Here is a 21246-nt window from a genome sequence, read left to right as displayed (position 1 = left end):
AAAACTCAAGGCATCACATATTTTAGTACATGGACATTCAAAAGAATGTTGGACATTTTGATTTATTTATATATGTTATGCTAATAGTGTCTTTTTCACTGTATTAAAGTTTGCATTCATAGTAACACTGTTTTTAACCCTATTCCACCATCATTTACATTTACATTTATGCATTTGGCAGACGCTTTTATCCAAAGTGACTTACAGTGCAATTATTACAGGGACAATCCCCCCGGAGCAACCTGGAGTTAAGTGCCTTGCTCAAGGACACAATGGTGGTGGCCGTGGGGTTCGAACCAACGACCTTCTGATTAACAGCCCTGTGCTTTAGCCACTACGCCACCTGAGAGAGCCCCTCCCTGGTTTTGTATTGAACAGGAAGTTCTTGCCCCTATTTTCCTATTACAAAGCCTTTCTATGAAACTAATCTGAGAAGTTATGTCACACCTTGTTATCTCGCATTTGCACTTGGTCCAGAGTGTTTAATTCAGACATTTATTTAAATGTTGCCTCAAGCATATGGGTAAACCCAAAATGATGTATTAATAAGTCCCCTTTCTGCTGGTCAGAGTGGATTGTGAGGGGTGTTAATACACTCAGTGATCTATATGAGAGTGGAGTGCTGAGATCCTTTGACACTCTGGTTCAACATTTCAGGATTCCTAGATCTCAGTTCTTCAGGTATTTACAGCTGGGCCACGAGCTCTGTACTATTTTTGGGAGTAGTATACACCCCCCTAAAATGGTAGATACTCTAGAAGTGGTAATTACTGATTTTGGAAAAGGTCATGAGGCATCAGTGCATTACTCCCTGTTAATTCAGAGTCTGGGGGACGGAGCTTCAACTTATCTCAAGAGATTATGGTAGAAAGATTTAAACTTGGTATTGGAGGGAGAGTGGACTAGGATTTAAAAAAATGTCATGTCTACATCTAGAGATTCAAGTCTGATGCAATTTAATATTTTATATAAATTATATTGTACACCCTCTAGATTGTATAGGCTTGGTCTCAAAGACACACCCATCTGCTGGCGATGCCAATTAGAAGATGGGGACACAACCCGTGTTTTTTGGGGGATGTGTTAAAATACAGGAATTTTGGTTGACGATTCAAAGATCTGTGTGTGATGTATTGGATTCACAATTTAAATTTTGCCCCAGATTCTGCATTTTGGGTGATGGGGAGGTCATGAGTGATGAGTGACTCCAGCCAGGTCTCCTTAGCAACCAAATTGGCCCAGTTGCTAGGGAGGGTAGAGTCATATGGGGTAATCTCCTTGTGGTCACGATTAGTGGTTCTCGCTCTCAATGGGGCGTGTGGTAAGTTGTGCATGGATTGTGTGAGTAGCTTGAGCCTCCACATGCTGTGAGTCTCCACGGTGTCATGCACAATGAGTCAGGTGATAAGATGTGTGGCTTGACGGTCTCAGAAGCGGAGGCAACTGAGACTTGTTCTCCACTACCCGGATTGAGGTTAGTAACTGCAGCACCATAAGGACCTACTAAGTAGTGGGAATTGGGCATTCACAATTTGGGAGAAAAAGGGGATAACATTTTTTTATAATGAATAAACAATGCGTTGGACAATTCTTATCCCAATTCCAGTGATTTCAGCCATGTCCTTAGTTGTTTTCTTTGTTTCAGAAGGGGCAAATTATCAAGGGGCCTGCATCAAGCACAGTAACATCTTTTCTACGATCACGGGATTGGTCTTCCAACATGGTTGTTTAAGAAATGAGAAGCTACACACTGCATCAGTTAGGGTTATAAGAATTGTTGTTATCTGAAACATATTAATCACTGCAATAATGATCCAATCATAGACTCTTAAGTTTCTGCTTATTTAAATCCAAACGGCAACTTTTATTTTGGCCAGGTATTAGTAAGCCATTCATAGGTTCATTTTCTCGAAAACTGTAATTACTGTGTCTTTGTGGGGCTATGAAAATTCCTCTGTTTGTTCTGAGATACCCACTTAGACCCGCACTAACAATGTTACTCGACCAATGACGTGAGTTGGGGTTGAACAACAGCAGATGAGAGACATATTTTTAATGCTGTTTTGAAAACATTATTTTCACAATTCCACTCAGTGGTGCTAGTGTCGCAAAAATCACATACATATATTTTGTGAAATTAATCTTTATTATATTTTGTGAGACACTTGCATTTACTAGTTCACATCAAAACAGGGCCTGCTGTTTATGTTAAAATGATCAGTCGAGTCATTTGCGTTATTTTATTGCAGGTTTGGTTGCAACTGCTTAATCCTCTTGCAAAACAAATTCAAAGTAAGTCTGTATATTTGAAAATGTTATGTAGTGATAATTATTACATTTGACACTATGTTGATGAAAAATAAATTGTCAAATGTCGATTAATACATTAATACAACTCATTCAGATGTTTTGTTGGGATACTTTATAACTACAGTAGACCAATAGCATTATAGATAAATTAACCTTTAAATGCATTGGTTTCGCCAAACAATATTACATACCTCGGGCCTTTAGTGACCCAGCATGTATATATCACAAATGCATCAACAAAATGCAAAGATAGTGTCAAAGAGAATAATAGAATAATTGAATAAATTTTGTTTTACGTTGGTGTTGATTTTTCATATTTCAAAGAGAGCAACAATAATAGAACGGGATTCATTATTTCCGTGCTGAAAAGTTATGAGACACAACTGACTATCAAACATGTATTGAGCTACACGTATGTATTTTATTAAGTCTAAATAGACGTACAACTTCATTTCAGTAGTACACCCAAATGACAATAGTCATATCATATTGTGCCTGTGTTGTACTTGCTGTAGTTTACTTCCACGTTGCTTCTTTGTCTAATGTCAAACGTAAATCAAGTCTATCACTGATACATCAGCGCCACCTTGACTCAGAAATATGATGTTTAATATTATGCGTAGATGCATATGAGTACTGATAATTCACCACTGTCACACAGAAAATCAGCGTGATCTATAGTATTTATTTGTATGAATATAATACTAATTTGTCTTGTAATAAATAGAGAAATAGTCTGTGATAGTAAACGTGTGATATGAAATAATCATAAAAATATGATTTATGGAACCGCAAATATATTGCAACACTAACGACCTGATACACTAAGTAATTAACCTTATAAAGCCTTAAATATGAAATAACATTTTGAAAAAACAAACATTTTTTATACCTATAGACAAAATCAAAAAATGTTTTTATAATGTTTGAATTTGATATTTTTCAGCAATTAATTTGTTGTATATAACTTTTGTTATTCAAGTTTTTCTTAGCCCATACATACCACAGAAAAAGTCCCTGTGAAATCAAAATCAAGTTTTGCTGCTTTTAATCCATATTAATTAGCTTTAAAGTCATCTACACCGATGAGCCAAAACATTATGACCACTCACAGGTGAAGTGAATAAAGTTGATCATCTCCTAACAAGGTCACATGTCAAGGTCTGGATAGATTAGATGGTAAGCGAACAATCAGTTCTCATAGTTATCGTGTTGAATGCAGGAGAAATGGTCAGGAGGGTCTTGTCAAAGACCTGAGTGACTTTAACAAGGGCCAAATTGTTAAGGCCAGATGACTGGGTCAGAGCATCTCTGAAATGTCAAGGCTTGTGAAGTACTCCTGGTCAGCAGTGGTGAGTACCTATCGACAGTGGTCTGAGGAGGGACACACTACAAACCGGCGAAAGGGTGTTGGGTGCCCAAGTCTCATCGATGTGCGAGGGCAACATAGGCATCTGGTCTGAACCTGACAGAAGGTCTACTGTGGCACAAGTCATCGAAAATTGTAATGATGATTACGGGAGGAATGTGTCACAACATACAGTGCATCACACCCTGCTGCGTATGGGGCTGCGTAGCCACAGACTGGCCCGAGTGCCCATGATGTCCACTGTCAAAAGTGCCTAAAATGGGCTAGCAAGTATCACAACTGGACTTTGGAGCAGTAGAAGTGTGATGTGATGCTCTGGGCAATGTTCTGCGGGATATAAGCAATTAAAATCTTCAGTTTCTCTCTTCTGGCTAAAAAGACAATCAAATGCTTTCAAGAACTAAAATGCAACCTTCCCGTACAACTGTTCAGCGCATCTGTTCTAACTGGCGCTGATCATGCCTCCACATGGCACAGCAGCCGTGGAATAAATACCTTCAGCTCGGCCAATATCTGTAAACTCCAGATTTCTTCAAGAGAAAACACTTTTTGATAAAACCAAAATGGAAATCTGAAAAGTCTGAGTCTTCAATCCACACTTAAAAAAAGAGCAATAATAATCATGCCTCTTGTATTCTCAGCCATGGCTAGTCGTGCAGTTCGTAAGGCCTTCTGGAAGATGTGTGTGGAATACCATGCTTTCTTCCATCTATCAGAGGAAACAAAGGGCAAGCAAAGCTTTCTTCCATCTATCAGAGGAAACAAAGGGCAAGCAAAAATTTCTCTACAGAAAATCTTGCTTTAGATATGTGTAGATATAGTCACAAGACAGTACAATACTACAGCTTGTTGGGGGGCCTGGGTAGCTCAGGGGTAAAATGCTGGCTACCAACCCAGGAGTTCGCTAGATCAAATCCCAGGGCATGCTGAGTGACTCCAGCCAGGTCTCCTAAACAACCAAATTGGCCTGGTTGCTAGGGATGGTAGAGTCACATGGGGTAACCTCCTCATGGTCGCTATAATGTGGTTCATTCTCGTGGGGCATGTGGTGAGTTGGGCATGGATGCCGCGTTGTATTTGTCCGTGGCAACGCGCTCAACAAGCTACGCAATGAGTGGGTTGACGGACTCAGACGCAGAGGCAGCTGTGATTCATCCTCCGCCACCCGGATTAAGGCGAATCACTAAGCAACCACGAGGACTTAAAAGCACATTGGGAATTGGCCATACCAAATTGGGAGATAAATGGGAAATAAACTCAGGACAAGACAAAATTATTTTGTTGTAATCTTTATGCAACAAATGCTGTAGATTGAGCTGGACTTCCCTTAATTCTTCTTTTAATTGATTGATGGCAATAATATAAAAATGGTTAAATATTGTCCAGTTAATTGTCCTGGGCTGCATTTCCGAAAAGCATCGTAAGCTTAAGTTGATCCTAGAGGCTTACGAAGCTTTTGAGAAATGCAGCCCTGGCCGATTTATCAGCTTATCACAACCAACAAATAGGATTTGTTTGATAGAACTGTAATTGTAAAAATGAACAATTAAATGATTGTACAACAATAACAATGTGCTACCAACAGTGGTAGAACTCAAAAGCAGCTGCTGGTCTGTGTGAAGAAAGAAGAGCAGAACTTGCCCTTTCAGAGGTGAGGATTGTGTAGATGTGCTGTTTAAAAACTCACTCATATTTCTTTGAAATGTTATGGTGTCTAAAATAATGAATTATTCTGTTCCTTTCAGGAAGTACTGTAAATATTACTATGACACACAGCAGTGCAGATCCTCACTTGACCTGCTCACTTATGTCTCTAAGCAGGAATGTCCACACTTAGCATTATTCATGCTGAAAGGTGTTATACATAACACATACTTCAGGGAAATAAACTATTGTCATTTACAGGCCTGAAAATAGTCTGAATATTAGTGATAGGCCGATTAATCTGCATCTATTGGCCCATTTTGCAATGATCACATTGGCCAATAAACATGTTTATGTTTACGAAAGTGTCATGGATGCACCACAAAATGATGTGGATGCTTCTGCATTAGCTTTTTCTGACACTATCGTTTAGGTTCAAGTTTAAAGTTTAGGGGAGGGAGGTAGATGTTGTTGATAGAGCATTACCTTAAAAAAAAACTGTTTTTAATTGGTTAAATCCGTCATCTGTTTTAGAGGCCATTTAACTGACTTTTAGCACAACATAGTTTCACTTCAGAACTACCGAGATACGTGTATGGAACCATGTAATGTCATTTTTAAAAAATGTCCAGGTTGATTTTATGGCCGCTATTAAAAGGAAATACTTGCGCATATCTCTACCACTCAGTGTGTAAGCCTGCTGTTGTAATTGTTCTAGAGTTTCGCGTATTCACCGCTTTGGCGAGAGCCGTGAACCAGGCGTAAGACATGAACACAGTGTCTCATATGGGTTGCAAATGCCATGTCACGTTGGGTTTATGTCATAATTTTTGTGTTAATATGGCAGTCATGTAGCCAGGTTTAGGGGTAAGAGTCATTTCTAAGACATTGCTCTTTAAATGTTAAAGTGTGTTGAATCAACCATAAATGTGTTGTTTTGCAGACATATGAGCAGTCCTGTGGTTTTCCCAATCCGGGCTGCACTCACAGTGAGAGGCGGAGTATGTCGGCAGTGGAGATTCTCCACTCATCTGTGGATCAAAGGAGTGAATTCTACACCCCTTTGTCCATCCCATTACCCCTTCTGCTTTAGGGCAGATGCAGGGTCCTCCAAACTACAATGTGCCAATTTGCAGCGGGTGCACAGGAATGACTGGAGGGCCAGGTGCAGATGCAGCGCTGCAAGTCAGACGCCACAGCATGGCCGTTTGAACACACAACAGCTGGTGCTAACCACCTTCACCCCTACCTGGGCCTTCACCCATTGTTGCCCGTTTGCCCAATAAGTACCTCATAGTCTATGGAACACCATTCTTGTTGTGGAGTTGTAGACAACAAGCTCACTGTCTTAACCCGCCATTGCATGCATGCTCCTTGGACAATGCCATCTGCTCCAAGCATCTCTGGATCCTCTTCTGGTTCCCCAGCTTGAACTCCCGGATTGGGATGGCACCAGGGTTCTATTCTGCGGTGCCAGTGGCTAGCTGCGCAAAACGAGATTGTGCGAAATTCAGCAGGGATAAGCTAGGCCACTTCAGCGATGACTGCAGCTACCAAACGGGTCTTCCCCACCATTCATACAGCCAGTCAGACGTGAAGCTGACGCATCAGCCAGCTACTGAGTTTTGTCCTCCAGCTCACTACCCTCACCTATCTTGTCGGCAATGCCAACCTACCTGCCGCTTCATTCATCTCCTCTTCCGGAGCGACCAGCAGAGGGCAGAAAGTTAGAACTGAGCAACAGTGACAGACTCAGATGTGGCAAGTTCATTCTACTGACCCAGACTCAGCAGACTGGTGCATTATGCTCCTCTGGCACACATGTGCATTTTCCCTGGAAGCTTACAGCTGGCTGAAGAGGAAGACGGCACGTCCTCTGCTACAGCTACCAAAGCTGAACCTAAAAAAAAAAAAACCTGTAGAGCACAACAGTGCAAGCCAATTTTTTCAAGCCGCCTTGGTTACATAAATAACTTTATGGGAAAAATATTTTATCATACATTAATAAAATAGCACCAAAATGAATCACAACATTACAAACTTTGATTTGAAGCAAAAAAGTATAAAAAAAAATTGACAAAAAGACAAAAGGTTCAAGAGTGTGTACTTAACATCTATAATGAGGGAATTAACTACAATCCCATGAAGCATTGCAAATGACAATCAAATTAAAAACAATGGAAAAAGTTATTGATGTGTAAAATTTTAATATTTAAACTATATAGAAAAATATTCCGATATACAGGTGTGCAAATATACAAGTAGTTTGAGTGTGTAAGGAGACAGATTCGATTGCGTCATTTACAGTGCATCATGGGAGTGGGCGTTCTTTGTTGGTTGTGTTTCTCTGAGTGGTGAATCTCTCTTCAGGATTATAGGTAATGTAGTTCTTCAACAGCAATCCCGCTAATAAACACGGTTTTTAAAAATGCAATTGAAATAATGCAAACTGATGGCTTCAGTAGAAGTGTATACCAATGATTCACAACAGACCTCATGATAGGTCTGCCAAATGTCAGCCTAAGACAACTCGAAATTGGACCATATTTTCGAAATGTCTTGTGACAAACATCGTGAGGTCATGTGACAATGAAGCATACTACTTTTTTAAAATGTTTCTTGTGAAATAATGGTTACTGTTTCACTCATCATTTAAAAAAAAAAAAAAACTATACTGTGCAGTATTCAGTAACTGAGCTTTCCATTTCGAACATTTATACAGTTGCACCTGCAGCCATCTTGAAAAGGCAAAAGCCATATTTTAAAATAAAATTCCCTGTTCAATACATGGTAAACTCTATAAACAACATCTGTGGCATGATGTCGATAACCTTGGTATCAGATTGAAAAAAAAAAATAAGTTAATATCATCCATACCTTTCAGAACATCTTTAACTGCGGAGTATATTTTGAGTATCCATATTTTAATGAATAAAGTTGTAAGAATATAAAGGATAATAAATGCATTTAAAATAAATATATTCTATTGGACCATATTGTGTGATTTCATAATTTTAAACGTACAGTTCTTTAATAGTGAATGTATGCAAGAAGTGGCAATTTTCCATCACAGGAAAAAAAAAAAGCATACAATCAGATTCAAAGATCATAATTTACATCTTTATTTGCCACACCAAACAAAAACTAATTTGTAACAGTTGAAGTCAAATAAGGAAGAGAACAGCATATATATATATATATATGATACAGCCTTGAAAGATTTGTGTGGCAATCTTAATTTACAAAAGCTTTGATGAAGAAATTTACAAAACCTAGCTTCTGCATCTACATTTCTATAAAGAATTATAAAATATTTTTACTAAACAACTTTATTGCTCTAAAATCTTCCAGCAGTCTGGCAATGTGTTCATTTTAAAGCTGTTTGAGAAGACATCACATATTCATTAAGTGAACTTTAGGCACAATGTGATGTAATGTTGGCATAGTCTCTTCAAGCCAATAGGAGCACATATGACATCACCACCATACCAGTGATGGCACCCTTTACAAGCTTGGCAAAAAAGAAAAGAAATATCCCTCATCATAGGAAAATATATAATACATAAAACAAAGAATCTGTCTAAATAAAACAATTTTATAGCGCATGATAGCCAAGATTCTATTCTTCCCCCTAGCGTGAGCTTGAAGCACTGTTATTTTGGAAAGTTTAACTGCATTTGTTTTGAGTGTAGAAATTTCCCCACTGGCTAGAGTAGAATGACCCTTGAGATCTATGCAAAGAAAGTGGAATGTCTGCACAGAAAGAGAGCTTTGAAAGTATAAAACAGGCCCACCCCATACAAAGTGTTTGCAAGTGCATATTTCCTTCAAAATTACAGTAACTCTAATTTTATATATAAAAATATTAACTCAAAAACAATACACTGTAAAAGTGGGCATCACTGAGAAATGAAGGGCAAAATATTTTGTGACAAATGTGGATAGCATCTTATCCTGACAGTTCTGGATTTTATGGAAGTAAGTCCATTTCCACCATTGGAAGAAAAAAAGAAAAAAATACTTTGGTATGTGATAATTATAATAACTATAATATTCTGAAATATAATCTCAATTGTAATTATGACTTGACCATAATGATTTAGAATCTCAGAATAATTATGGAGATTAGAGGTCATAATTATGAGATACTAACTCGAAATTATGAGGTAGTCAAAATTATGAGACAGAAAGTCATACATATGATTTAACTTTTTATGTCATGAATCTCCTAAGTTAATTATGTTATGTTTTATGAATAATTATAACTTGCTAAAGCACTTTTTTCCTTTTTGTGTGTGATAGAAATGGGCCCCCTTAGTATTTTGTATATAAAAAGTCTAGAACTTTCAAAATAAATTACCTTGCCAATTTAAAAATTCCTTATGTTATGGATCAGTGGTGGAGGTAGCTTTTGCACAGCAAAATACTTCTCCCATTTTCCCAGCAGTTTAAACTAAACTTGATCTGCACTAGACCAGGAGCAATGTTCTTCTTTAAAATGCTTGCTTAATCTGAGGTATTTTTATTTGCTTGACTGATATGATATACATGTAATTCCATACAGCAGTTCTGTAATGCTACAGGTAACAGTGTGTAGAGTGTATCAAGAGAAATCCCAAACCAAGACAAACAAAGACACTGTTTAATCTCCCACACATAAATACTACTGATCATAGTTTAAATTTTAAAATAAAAGTAACTGGATTGGGATATCAAATATATAGATATATGAAGCAAAGATATGCCCTAACACTCTGCAGAAGATCTATTTAACCAGTAGGGATATTTTGTGCCTTTCAAAGTAAAATATGGAGTAAAATAACAGTAACGCACACATTCTTGGGCACCAGCTGAAGACTAATATAAAAGCACATGGCAAAATGATATAAATACAACTGAACACACTATATATATATATATAATCATTCTTTGGGAGAAAAACTAAATAAATTCCTTTTGGTTATGAGATAGTATGTGCAACTCGACGTCCCTCCATTCTCTGTACATGTGAGTGTGTTTGAGTGTGGAAGAAACAGAGTGAGTGTGTTAAGGTGCAGTGATCAGGAGACCTGACTCTCACTCGTGTCCTCCAGGGTGTTGTGTTCGAATTGACCCAATGCAGCTCTGCACTAACTCACTGAGAACCTGTAGAGACAGAGGAGCATGTTGAAAGGGATAGCTCTCATAACAATCATTCACTCAACCTCATGTGTATGTAAATGGTGTATATTGTATAAATGATGCATCTTTTTCTAACAATTTTCTTTATTTTTTATTAAATGTGGCATGATATATATATAAATATATATTTATATATATATATAACATGAGAATGGTTTAGGTTATGTATTGTGTGGATGTTGGTCTGACCTCTGCACCCTCTCCAAGATGTGGCTGATCATTCTGTCTGTGACGCCAGGGCAGAGGTCCTCAGCCATGTACAGGCTCTTCTCCAGCTCCTCGATCACTCCTCTTGTCATCTCTTCATCTCTGTGCTGTGATTTCAACTAAGAACAAAAGTCACACAAACGTAAGTGTGGTTCAAAGGTCAGCAATCCTGTTATAATTTGTGTGACTATACAGAACAATGAATAATTACTAGGGCTCTAATTTGATTAAAATGTTACATTAAATGCCAATTAAATAATCAAATTAATCAAAACCTTGAATAGAAATGGCAAAAAGTGGCTTTAGAAGTAAATGTATTGTTTGTTTTCTTTCCATATCATTGCAAATCTATCAAAACAATCTATGGCTGGCCTACAGTGAAGTTTGAAGATCGCCCTGCGCGCATTTGTGCCAAAGCGCAAATTAACTTAAGAACAAAAAGCATATCAGACACCCGCATTGACAGCATTTCTTTCCTCTGTTCTTCAAAATATAAACAGGTGTGTTTCTTCAAGCATGTGTCTAGAGGCCTTTCATGTAGACAGTGGTGTGTAAATGTGCGATATTACTTCCACTGCGCATGAATACCCTTGCTGTTAGTTTATAAATATTGCGGGGGCACTACATGTATTTTCCAGAATCCAACAGTTTGATAAGCCTTTTTACAGCTAAACTATTTATTTAGGCAGTGTCAGACAGAATCTGCAGTGAGACTTCTGAAAAATACGCAACATCTCAAACTTTTGGATCATGCATAATAACAGGAGCATTGATCAAAATGTATTTTGACATCCGACAGTGAACAAACGGAGCTTGATGTCTGTAGAAGCTGTGCACTGAAGGACTAAACAAAGAAATAAAGAGACAAAATGTCTCAGAGAACCTGTTAGTGTGGAACTCTGCACAAATATAGCTTCCTATATTTATCTATTAATCACTGAAGCATTAAGATAAACATGTTTTTTCTTTTATTAAATGAAAAATTTATTTTTCATAAGGGAGACAATATTAAAATCGATTGGCTCAAGAATCACGATTTGTAACAGAATCTACCCCCCCCAACAGCCCAACTGATCTGAAGTTAAAATAACACTGACTTGTGGCTTCTACAGAAGCATATACCATATGCAGATTGTGAATGTCATTTTTACTTCTGGCCCATCATTGTTGTGCTCTATTAGCCGAACTGTGAGATAAGAAGCCTAGATCTCCTACCTCAGAGAACACAGGAATCATGACTGTTGTTAAGCTGGCAGATTTCTTCTGCACTTCTTCATCCTGAAGGGAGAAGATTGAAAAACACAAGATCTGGTAAGTGACAGCTCAGTGTTCACCACTGCAACAATCTAATGTTCTTCCAAACCCATATGACTTTCTTCCGCGTAACACATGAGATGTTAGGAAGGCGGCATTGGTCACCCTTAACTTTCATTGGATGGACAAAAAAAGATGCAACAGAAGTGAATGGAGAGGCTGTCAGCCTTTCATTCTTCCCAACAGCTCCCCTTCTGTGTTCAGCATTAGAAACAAAGTCATGTGGGTTTAGAACAACATGAGGGTAAGTTAATGACAAAATCTTCACATTTGGGTCAACTAACCCTTTAACAACCAGTTTTAGTTCAGTCAACCAAGAATATTGAAACCATCCAACTCACAACTCCATTGGGCTGTTTCTTGTCTGGCTTCTTCTTGCGAACAGTGGTGAAGGACCATTCAGGAGATGAGTCATTGTCCCTACCGCTGGGCTCCCTATTAGACATACAGATTCCATCAATTGGCCATCATTGTGGTCAACCAACAATGTTGTCATGACTTTTGACAATTTTCGTGAGATTTCAAGAGAATGGAAGAAAGCAACCATAAATGACACTAATGTGTGGTGTTTAAAAAAAAAAGAATATATATATATATATATATATATATATATATATATATATATATATATATATATATACATTTAAACTAGCCAGCTAAAATTAACTCAGAATATTGTCATTTTCTACAATAAAATTTTACAACAAAATTAATTTGTGTAAAGAATACACAAACTAGAGGTCGATTTTTTTTTGCATTTTTTACATAATCGGCATCGGCCAATATCCACACATATCAAGCCGATTATTAGGCAGGCGCATCTGTGGGCAGCCTAGTGTTGTTGTGGAACACGTGTTCGACGCACACTGCCTCTAGAGTCATTTTCCAGCAGAGTGAGCAGACCTCATCCAGTGCCTAAGGAAGGAGCTAAGTTCCTTGGAGAAAACAGTAAGGGTTAAATTTGTATAACTTCTTTATATTTAATTAAAAACCTTTGATATGTTACTGCCAACTTCAAGAAAAAAACGTGACAAACGCCATAGTTGACATGACGTTCAGCTACTTTGGATATTGATAGCGTAGTTGAAGTTGCATTATCACAGCAGAAGGGTTGCTATCATGTCACAATAAGTAAGCAAGAATTTTGCAATTACAGACAGTGAATCTGAGACTTTTATTTGTTCTGTTTGTGTGTCTTATATTTGAGAGGGTTGCCACTCAATGCAGAGCAATAACTAATAAAAAAGTTACCAACGCACTATAGCCTATTGAAGGACTGAATTTGGTAAGCTCGGATGTTATCCGTTCTGCTGTCGGTACTGGAGAAATTAAGAAAATACATTCTTTATTGCTATAAAGAGAAAATTATTTTATCTCACCAGCCATTTCTATGTATAATAATATGAAACCATTTGTCTGTGATGCAATTTAGCTATTCGCAGTCAGAGAGAGGGAGAGAGAGAGAGAGAGAGAGAGAGAGAGATCTCACGCGGTGCCACAGAGAGCACAAAACGAGACCTGCTAAATGAGTGACAGAACTAAACATTCAAACATAGCCTGGTTTAGATCTGTGATATTAGTCTGATTTTATTTTAGATTTCACCTTCCAAAGATTATAAAAAGAATATTTATACATAAGCCGCATTCTGTCTAGCACAACTTCCTTCCCATCACAGCGGTGCACTGACATTTCTCCCAAAAACTCAAACTTAACGTCAGAATCAGCACGATCGGTGATTGTTGTAAAATGCAGTCTAGCTACTGTTGCTAAATTGCGGGACGCTTTTAATAATAAAAAGAGCGCAAGAGATACCATTCCCAAGGTGGCGCGCGCTCCGAAATACACCGCAAAGACACAAGCAATCTATAGGCTACTTTGGGTTTCATGCGTCTAAACGATCAAATATACACAAAAATGTGTCAAAACGACCGGCTTGGAGATTCACTTAAACACAGTTTATGTCTTAAATGGACGTAGTTATGGAAATAGTTGGGGAGAAAATATGCTGCATCAGGAGCCTATTAGATCTGAACTTCGGTCTTAAAGGGAAGCTGTCTATTAAACATGTGACGATTGAGCCATTACTGCGAATCAAACAACAAAAGGCAAAGAGAAAATCACTTACAGCTCTTGAATGAATAACTTCTGCATTAATAAGCATTAATCTATCTATGATAAACTATGCAGTGTTATTTTACAATTGATTATTAGATTTCTTTTTAGACCACACCTGAACAGTAATGTTAGTAGACCTTCCTGAAATTAAATCACTGTGCCTATATAACGTTTATATTTGTGTAAAATATATATATATATATATATATATATATATAAAGAACCGTTAAGAATACCGTTAAAGTACCGGATCGATAAACAGTATCGGTAAGATTGCAATACCATTAAAACCTTAACGATACCCATCCCTAGTTATGCCTGTGCTTCTCTTGGATGCTCTGAATATTGGATTACGTGTCTGGATTGCCCCTTAATTAAAGCTGCATTTGGATCTCAACCTTCGTGTCTCGGAGCAGTTCAGTAACACCTGCTTTGTTTATTTAATATATTTGTTATACATTATTTATACAATATGTTTTTACATTATACATTTTTAATTTAAGTGTCAAGTGTTCAATAAATGTATTTGTTGAGAAATGTTGTCTATCTTAAGTAATTATTTGTGTTACATTTTATCTTTCAAATAAAAGATTCAAATAAGAGGTTAAAAACAACCACATATCGGCCAAAATAAATCGGCAGCATTAATCAGCCATCGGCCGACCCGGATTTCAAAAGATCGGCATCAGCCTGAAAAAAAAAACAACATCGGTCGACCTCTAACACAAACCATATATTATTGTACCTGTCTATTTACTGGCAACACATTTCATGTGTCCTAATCATTTAACACAAAATATTGAACATGAATCAATCATTTGACAACTTCTATAGTTTAGTAATATCAAACACCACAAAAACCTCTTACAACACTAAATTAAATTCATTCCAGATGATGTTTCAATGTGTAATTAACTTGCGTCTCGAGTCTTTTGAATTCACTCACCAAAAAGATTCATTCAGTGACTATTTTTGTAAAACACACCTTAACCAGTAGGTGGCAACAAATGAACATCTTGTGTTTTGAGTCAGTCATTAGTCCATTGATAAAGCACAAGAGTCCTTCACAACCGAAACAAGTCTTATTATACTTTATTAAAATTGTGATGTCTACAAATCTACTGGGAGAATTCAGCAGTGTTTAAGCATCACAAGCATTTCCCCACAAATGACAACAAAGCATAGCTATCATTTTGTGCATGTATCTAACTGCTGTGCATAACTATACAAAAAACAACAATAGCCAAAAAAATTATAAGTGATTCAATTACTTCCTGATGAATGTTAAATGTTATCAGTCACATTTCCTCATAATTCATCCAGCCACTTTCTCTCCTTGTTGAATGAGATTACCAAACTAAAATAACAACATTCGTCCTCTCCTTTAGTTGATCAACAGATTTGGATCATCGCTAATTCACAAATGAGATGACCTCCTGTTCAAACTCAAATCACTGACTGGTTCAGTGAAGGGGTGTATTCGTTCAGTGGGTAAAACCAATGATATGCTCATGCACAGCCTGCACTCCAATGCTATAGGTCCACACTGTTGTCAGCGTTTCAATACATTTAATCAATAAGGTGTGTCTGATCAAGGACTGCTCAAAACGGCTCAAACTATCAGCTGTGATCCTCACATTTTCTTATAAAAATAATGTTGTAAATATATCACACAGTCTTACTTCAAGGCTTTTGCATTTTTCAACCCAGGCATCCAGAGCATGCAACCTTCTGTAATGTCCACATTCAGACAATAAAAACTACAGAGATCTCAATTCCATCGGATTTACCTTAATAACAGATGTGCTTGTAAACATTGTTACTCAAACATTGTTTTGAAAACTAATCCTGTTGGTGTAAAGGTGTGTGTGTGTGTGTGTGTGCAGCATGCTCACGAGTCTGAGTCGGAGCTGGATTCTCCATCGCTGTGGCCTTCAGCCTTCCAGCGCTTTAGCCTGTCAATAAGCTCAGTGAGGTAGGACATCTTCTTGGCATATTTAATGATGAACTTGTGCTTCAAGAGCTCCTTTGCTGTTGGCCTCTGAGAAAGGCAGACAATATAACATTTTGTTAACTTCATCATTCTAAAATCACAACTGTAGGAGACTTGTACCCAAGGTCCAATATGGACACAAGCCAAGCACCAAATGCCAATACATATTTGCTACCAGTTGTAACTTCATAAGGAACTGCAACAATGATTATGTTACTGCAAGAATGCTAAATGTGAAATTAGTAAACATTTTATTACAAATAAATCTATGTAGTCCAACAACTTTTACCTGTAAGAAAAAAAGTTTATGTGTGGCAACACATACTAAAAATATTCCTTGCACTAAGCCACCAAATTGAAAAATGGGTTTTCATGTTTTTGTTCAAGTGCAATTTTAACAGGATGGAGCTCATCACAGTTGCAAAGAATTTACAAGGGGGAAAAAAATTGTCATTTTCATGGGGATAAGTATATTTGAATAAAATGTATGCTTATTGTTATTAGCAGGCAGGTAACAAATATTTACAGGTGGTAAACTCAATTCACCTGCTATTGGCATGTGTGGAAAACAGTAAATTTTTGACCCTGCTTGTGCCATTTGGTGCATTGTATCTAGTGTAACAGAAAACCCATCCCTGTATTAGAAAGCAAGCATTAATCTGTGCTTACAAACGCAGGGTCTTTATTAAGACAGGAGTCCACAAACTCTTTGAAGATCTTGGAGAATTCTCCGTTGAGGGTTGGGGGCATGTTCTTTGGGATGTGGAAGAGAACCCTCATGGGGTGCATGTCTGAGTTGGGGGGCTCGCCCTTTGCCAGCTCAATGGCAGTGATCCCCAGAGACCAAATATCAGCCTGAGAACAAAAAACATTGCAAGCAGACTGGCATTTTATGTAATCAAAGATAGAAAAAACAAGATGTTTGTTTAGTTAAGGAAATTATGCTGCTTTTAAGTCCTCCTGGGAAGTTCATACTTAAGAGCTTTATGAGAAGTAGGAATTATGATGTGATGAATATAATTAACATGTACTAGACTTCACCATCTGTTCAAGCAGAATCACTGGAGCACACCTGAATTCAGAAATCACTTTCACACAGACCAAACGAACCAAGGAACACACCATTAAGGTGCATCTCGCTCTCAAGCTGCCTATGTCATGAATCAGTAGTATATCACAAAAGACAACGTCATCACAGAAGACATTGATGACTTAATTACCTGCAACACGATTATGTTAATAAAATATAATTAAGTATTTATATATTTAAACATTTTAATAATCAGAATTCACAGTAAGTCTGTCTTTAAAGGTTTATAAGTTCTAAAAATTAAGACTGTTGTGCTCTATGGTCTTAATAAACTTACTGCTCAACTATAAACCTGGGCATGTATTCACAAAGATTTTTTTATGGAAAATATTTTTGGAAATATTAAGATAAGAGTAAGGTGAGGTTGACCTCATTGCCATGGATGGATGGATGTTTCAGTTGATGAACATTTATTCATCCTGTGTTGATGTAATAAACTAAGCGTGCATCCAGTCAACAGCATCAAAACATTGCCGTGATTCCCAGTGAATGCCCCCTTTTTTCTCCGCAGAGAGCGCGCATCCACATGAAAAAATACGCTATGAAATGTCAGACGCTGTGCGGTCTGGAGAGGGCATATAGAGTTTGATAGCGGATTCTGCTGACAGATGACAGACATTCCCAATTCATCCGTGGAACACAGTTTTATTGTGATGATTTTAGATTTTATTGTTTATTGAGTAACTCTTAAGGATGTCCTCGGGAGGACTTCCAAGTTGTTGTGGGTTTAAGAGCTACTTTTAGCTTTAAAATGGTTCAAGAATTACTCTTAAGATGAAAATGTTACTAGTCCCTACATTTTTAAGAGTTGCTCCTAAATGTCTGTGTTAATAGCTACATTCAGCCTTAAGATTCTTTGTAAATACAGGCCCTGCTCTATATAGGAAAGTGCCTTGTGAAAGTGATTCTCTTAACAAGACCATTCAGACAGATGGCATGTTGAACAAGCCTGCAGGCTGCTTTAGTGACTGTATAAGGCGTGTTAGTTGAGATGGGGAGTGTATCGATTCAAGAAAGGGTGATGTACCTTTGAGTCATAGGCGGACTGTTGGATGACTTCCGGGGCCATCCAGAACGGTGTGCCCACAAACGTCTCCCTTTTGATTTGTGTGTCCGTCAGCTGCCCCGCCACACCGAAGTCTGCCAGTTTAACCTCCCCGCACTCAGACAACAACACATTGGCAGCTGTAACAATGCAAAAGTTCATGAGATAAACAGACTTCGACACTTAACTGTTTGGGCTTTTGAATTAAATCTCATCCTAAGTCGACAGCTACAACTAATACTTAAAAGCAATAAGGTACGAAAGTCCAAATTCATTACATCTTGATATAAAGATTAACAATTTAATGTTTAATTAAAGTTTTAAATCCAGTTGTAATAACAGTGCATCAGCTTCAAGGAACTGATGAAGTCAAATTACCTTTGAATCCAAAATTAAATAGGTGGTTTGACTTTTTAATATCACCAATTGTTAGCATTCTCTCCACCTTGTAGGCTAACATTAGCTGTTCTAATGGTTAGAACAAGATTACAAAGCCAAGGATAGAAACTGCTAAACTTTTGTCTTAATTGGCAGTTTTGAATAAAAAATAAATAAATAAATCTCACGTATGATTCATGCAGATCTGATGAGTTTTTATTTTTGGGGGTTGAGGGCATACAATTTGTTACGGTAAGGTTATAAAAATGAGAGCTCTGAAGAGGATTTGTTGTTAAGTTGATATAAGTGAATCATCATTTTAAGTTAATGTTCAAGTAAATTTTGACTGACAGTGTACCTAGAGAAGAGGAAAAAAGTATTTTTATATATAATGTTAGATAACCTGTTATTATTGGGATTCTGGTAACACAATATAAGATTTTATAAATTTTTGACTGTTAACTCAATGTCTTTGCATGACAGTAAAGAAAGAATTTTTTTTTAACATTCAATAAATCGATTTAAAAACGAACGGCTGATTAATCAGTTATCAGCCATTTACAACACCGTAGCTAAAGGTATCTGCAAAATACACAATCGTCGACCTTTTTACATCATTACATAACAGAATTAATCACAACAGCCATAAACACAATCACAATTACTTTTTATATAAATTGAACAGCCCTAGCACTATTTTACTGTGAACATAAGTTTAAATGAATTGTCAAACCAAACTCTAAACCCACACTTAGAAATGACAAACTTGAAAGTGCTATAATTGTTTTACCATTACAGGATTTAAAATTGAGTCTTGATCATGTCATTTGAGAAGTCTTTCTCAGTCTCATTTTAATTCTGAAATTATTTTATTTTAAATGTCTTATCATTAAAAGATTTTTTTAAAGTAGAATTAAATCATTTTAAAAAAACAACAACTGTGTACAAACACTGAACAAAAATTAAGGACAAAACATCAATCAGTGCCATGATTTGTAGACAGGCCAGCTTGAATCTACCTCACCCTGCGCAGTTCAAACAAGTGGAAAAACAAACGGCAGTGGAAAAACAAAGGAGTCACACCCGCTCATCTCAGGCAGACACAAATATTCTTCACACAGAGGTTAATGCGAAGCACACACACACCTTTTATGTCCCTGTGGATTTTCTTCTCAGAGTGCAGGTAGTCCAAACCTTTCAGAATCTCCTTCAGCATAGTGGCTATCTGGTATTCATCAAAGGGTCCGGCTCTCAGCTGCATGCACACACATACACACTTTAGGTTGAGGGTTTAGGACACATTACAGGACACTTACAGACATAATCAAAGTGCTTACCAGATCCAGAGCTGAACCTCCACCCAGATATTCCATGATGATCCATAGTTTGCTACCCTAAAGAAAAACAAGAATAGAAATGGTGATTAATGAACTCAGGGCTAGGAAACCAATTATCTTATGACAGGCACAAGTGAGAATTTGCATTGACGTGTACACATAATTTGGACCTTCAAAATTATGTTAACAAGCATATTATATTATTAAATTACCGGCAAAAGATTTAATGCTTCCTTAAATATATTGTCTGTATGATATTTAAATTACATTCATTGGCAAATCATCTTTAACTTGCAGAAAAATTTGCATGCAAGTGAAATTACACTGGTTTAATTGTATTTACAGTAAATACCTGCATTTTATCAGTTTGATGTTTTTACCAATTACACCAATATGTGCAGTGCAAAATGATCAAAACGGAACACTTCTGATTTGTCAGCAAATGTAATAACACCTACATGCATTGTAAAGTAGAGCTTCTAAGCCCATCTACTGCCCATCCAAGTTTAAAGGGTTAATTTGGATCTTTATTTGAAAGATTCCAATATCAATCCTATACTTGTACTTTAAAGTTGACTTCAGATTTGGTTGTGTTGATTATTATATCTGTTAAATAAAAGGCAACTGAAACGCATAGTTTGGGACCCTTTTGTTGTAATGTACCAGGCTGGAATGTTCCCTGTATAATAGACAGCATTAGCTGAAAGAACTTTTCATAAGTAAGCAAAATGAACATTATAACTAAAATATACCCAAATAATTCAGAACTGTATCAATTTGTGTTGGAAGCAAATCGATTTGAGTTTGTAAATCAGAATCGAATTAAATCAGGAAATCCGTATCGATACCCAGTCCTACTTATATTCATGTTTAACTCATGTCTCACATGATTGATTCTATAAAATTACATTTGGCCAAACATAAATAATTCTTTTCAAACTGTTATGAAGAATGGGAAAATTAAAGAGTCAAATAAAGCAAAAGAAAGTTCATCCTACAGTTGAAGTCAAAAGTTTACACACCATAGCCAAATACATTTAAAGTTTTTCACAATTCCTGACATTTAATCATAGAAAACATTCCCTGTCTTTGGTCCGTTAGGATCACTAGTTCCTTTTAAGAATGTGAAATGACAGAATAATAGTACAGAGAATTACTTATTACAGATTTGATTTCTTTCATCACATTCCCAGTGGGTCAGAAGTTTACATGCACTTTGTTAGTATTTGGTAGTATTGCATTTAAATTGTTTAACTTGGGTT

General features: G+C 36.9%; 1 protein-coding gene across 1 annotated transcript in view; it reads right to left on the bottom strand.

The window, feature by feature from the left end:
• Positions 1–8354: 8354 nt before the first annotated feature.
• Positions 8355–21246, bottom strand: part of stk26 (serine/threonine protein kinase 26) — a 32715-nt gene continuing 19823 nt past the window's right edge. The window contains exons 3-11 of the mRNA XM_052104517.1: positions 19985–20041; positions 19794–19902; positions 18252–18409; positions 16804–16989; positions 16037–16182; positions 12367–12460; positions 11927–11989; positions 10694–10830; positions 8355–10468 (exon numbers count right to left, since the gene is read on the bottom strand). Coding sequence (XP_051960477.1) covers positions 10453–10468; positions 10694–10830; positions 11927–11989; positions 12367–12460; positions 16037–16182; positions 16804–16989; positions 18252–18409; positions 19794–19902; positions 19985–20041 — 966 coding nt within the window. The 3' untranslated portion in view covers positions 8355–10452. The remainder of the gene's footprint in view (positions 10469–10693; positions 10831–11926; positions 11990–12366; positions 12461–16036; positions 16183–16803; positions 16990–18251; positions 18410–19793; positions 19903–19984; positions 20042–21246) is intronic.

This window comes from Xyrauchen texanus, chromosome 34 (assembly GCF_025860055.1).
Source record: "Xyrauchen texanus isolate HMW12.3.18 chromosome 34, RBS_HiC_50CHRs, whole genome shotgun sequence".
Taxonomy (NCBI): domain Eukaryota; kingdom Metazoa; phylum Chordata; class Actinopteri; order Cypriniformes; family Catostomidae; genus Xyrauchen; species Xyrauchen texanus.
Note: the sequence above shows the minus strand (reverse complement) of the source record. Positions and strands in the feature narration are given on the sequence as shown.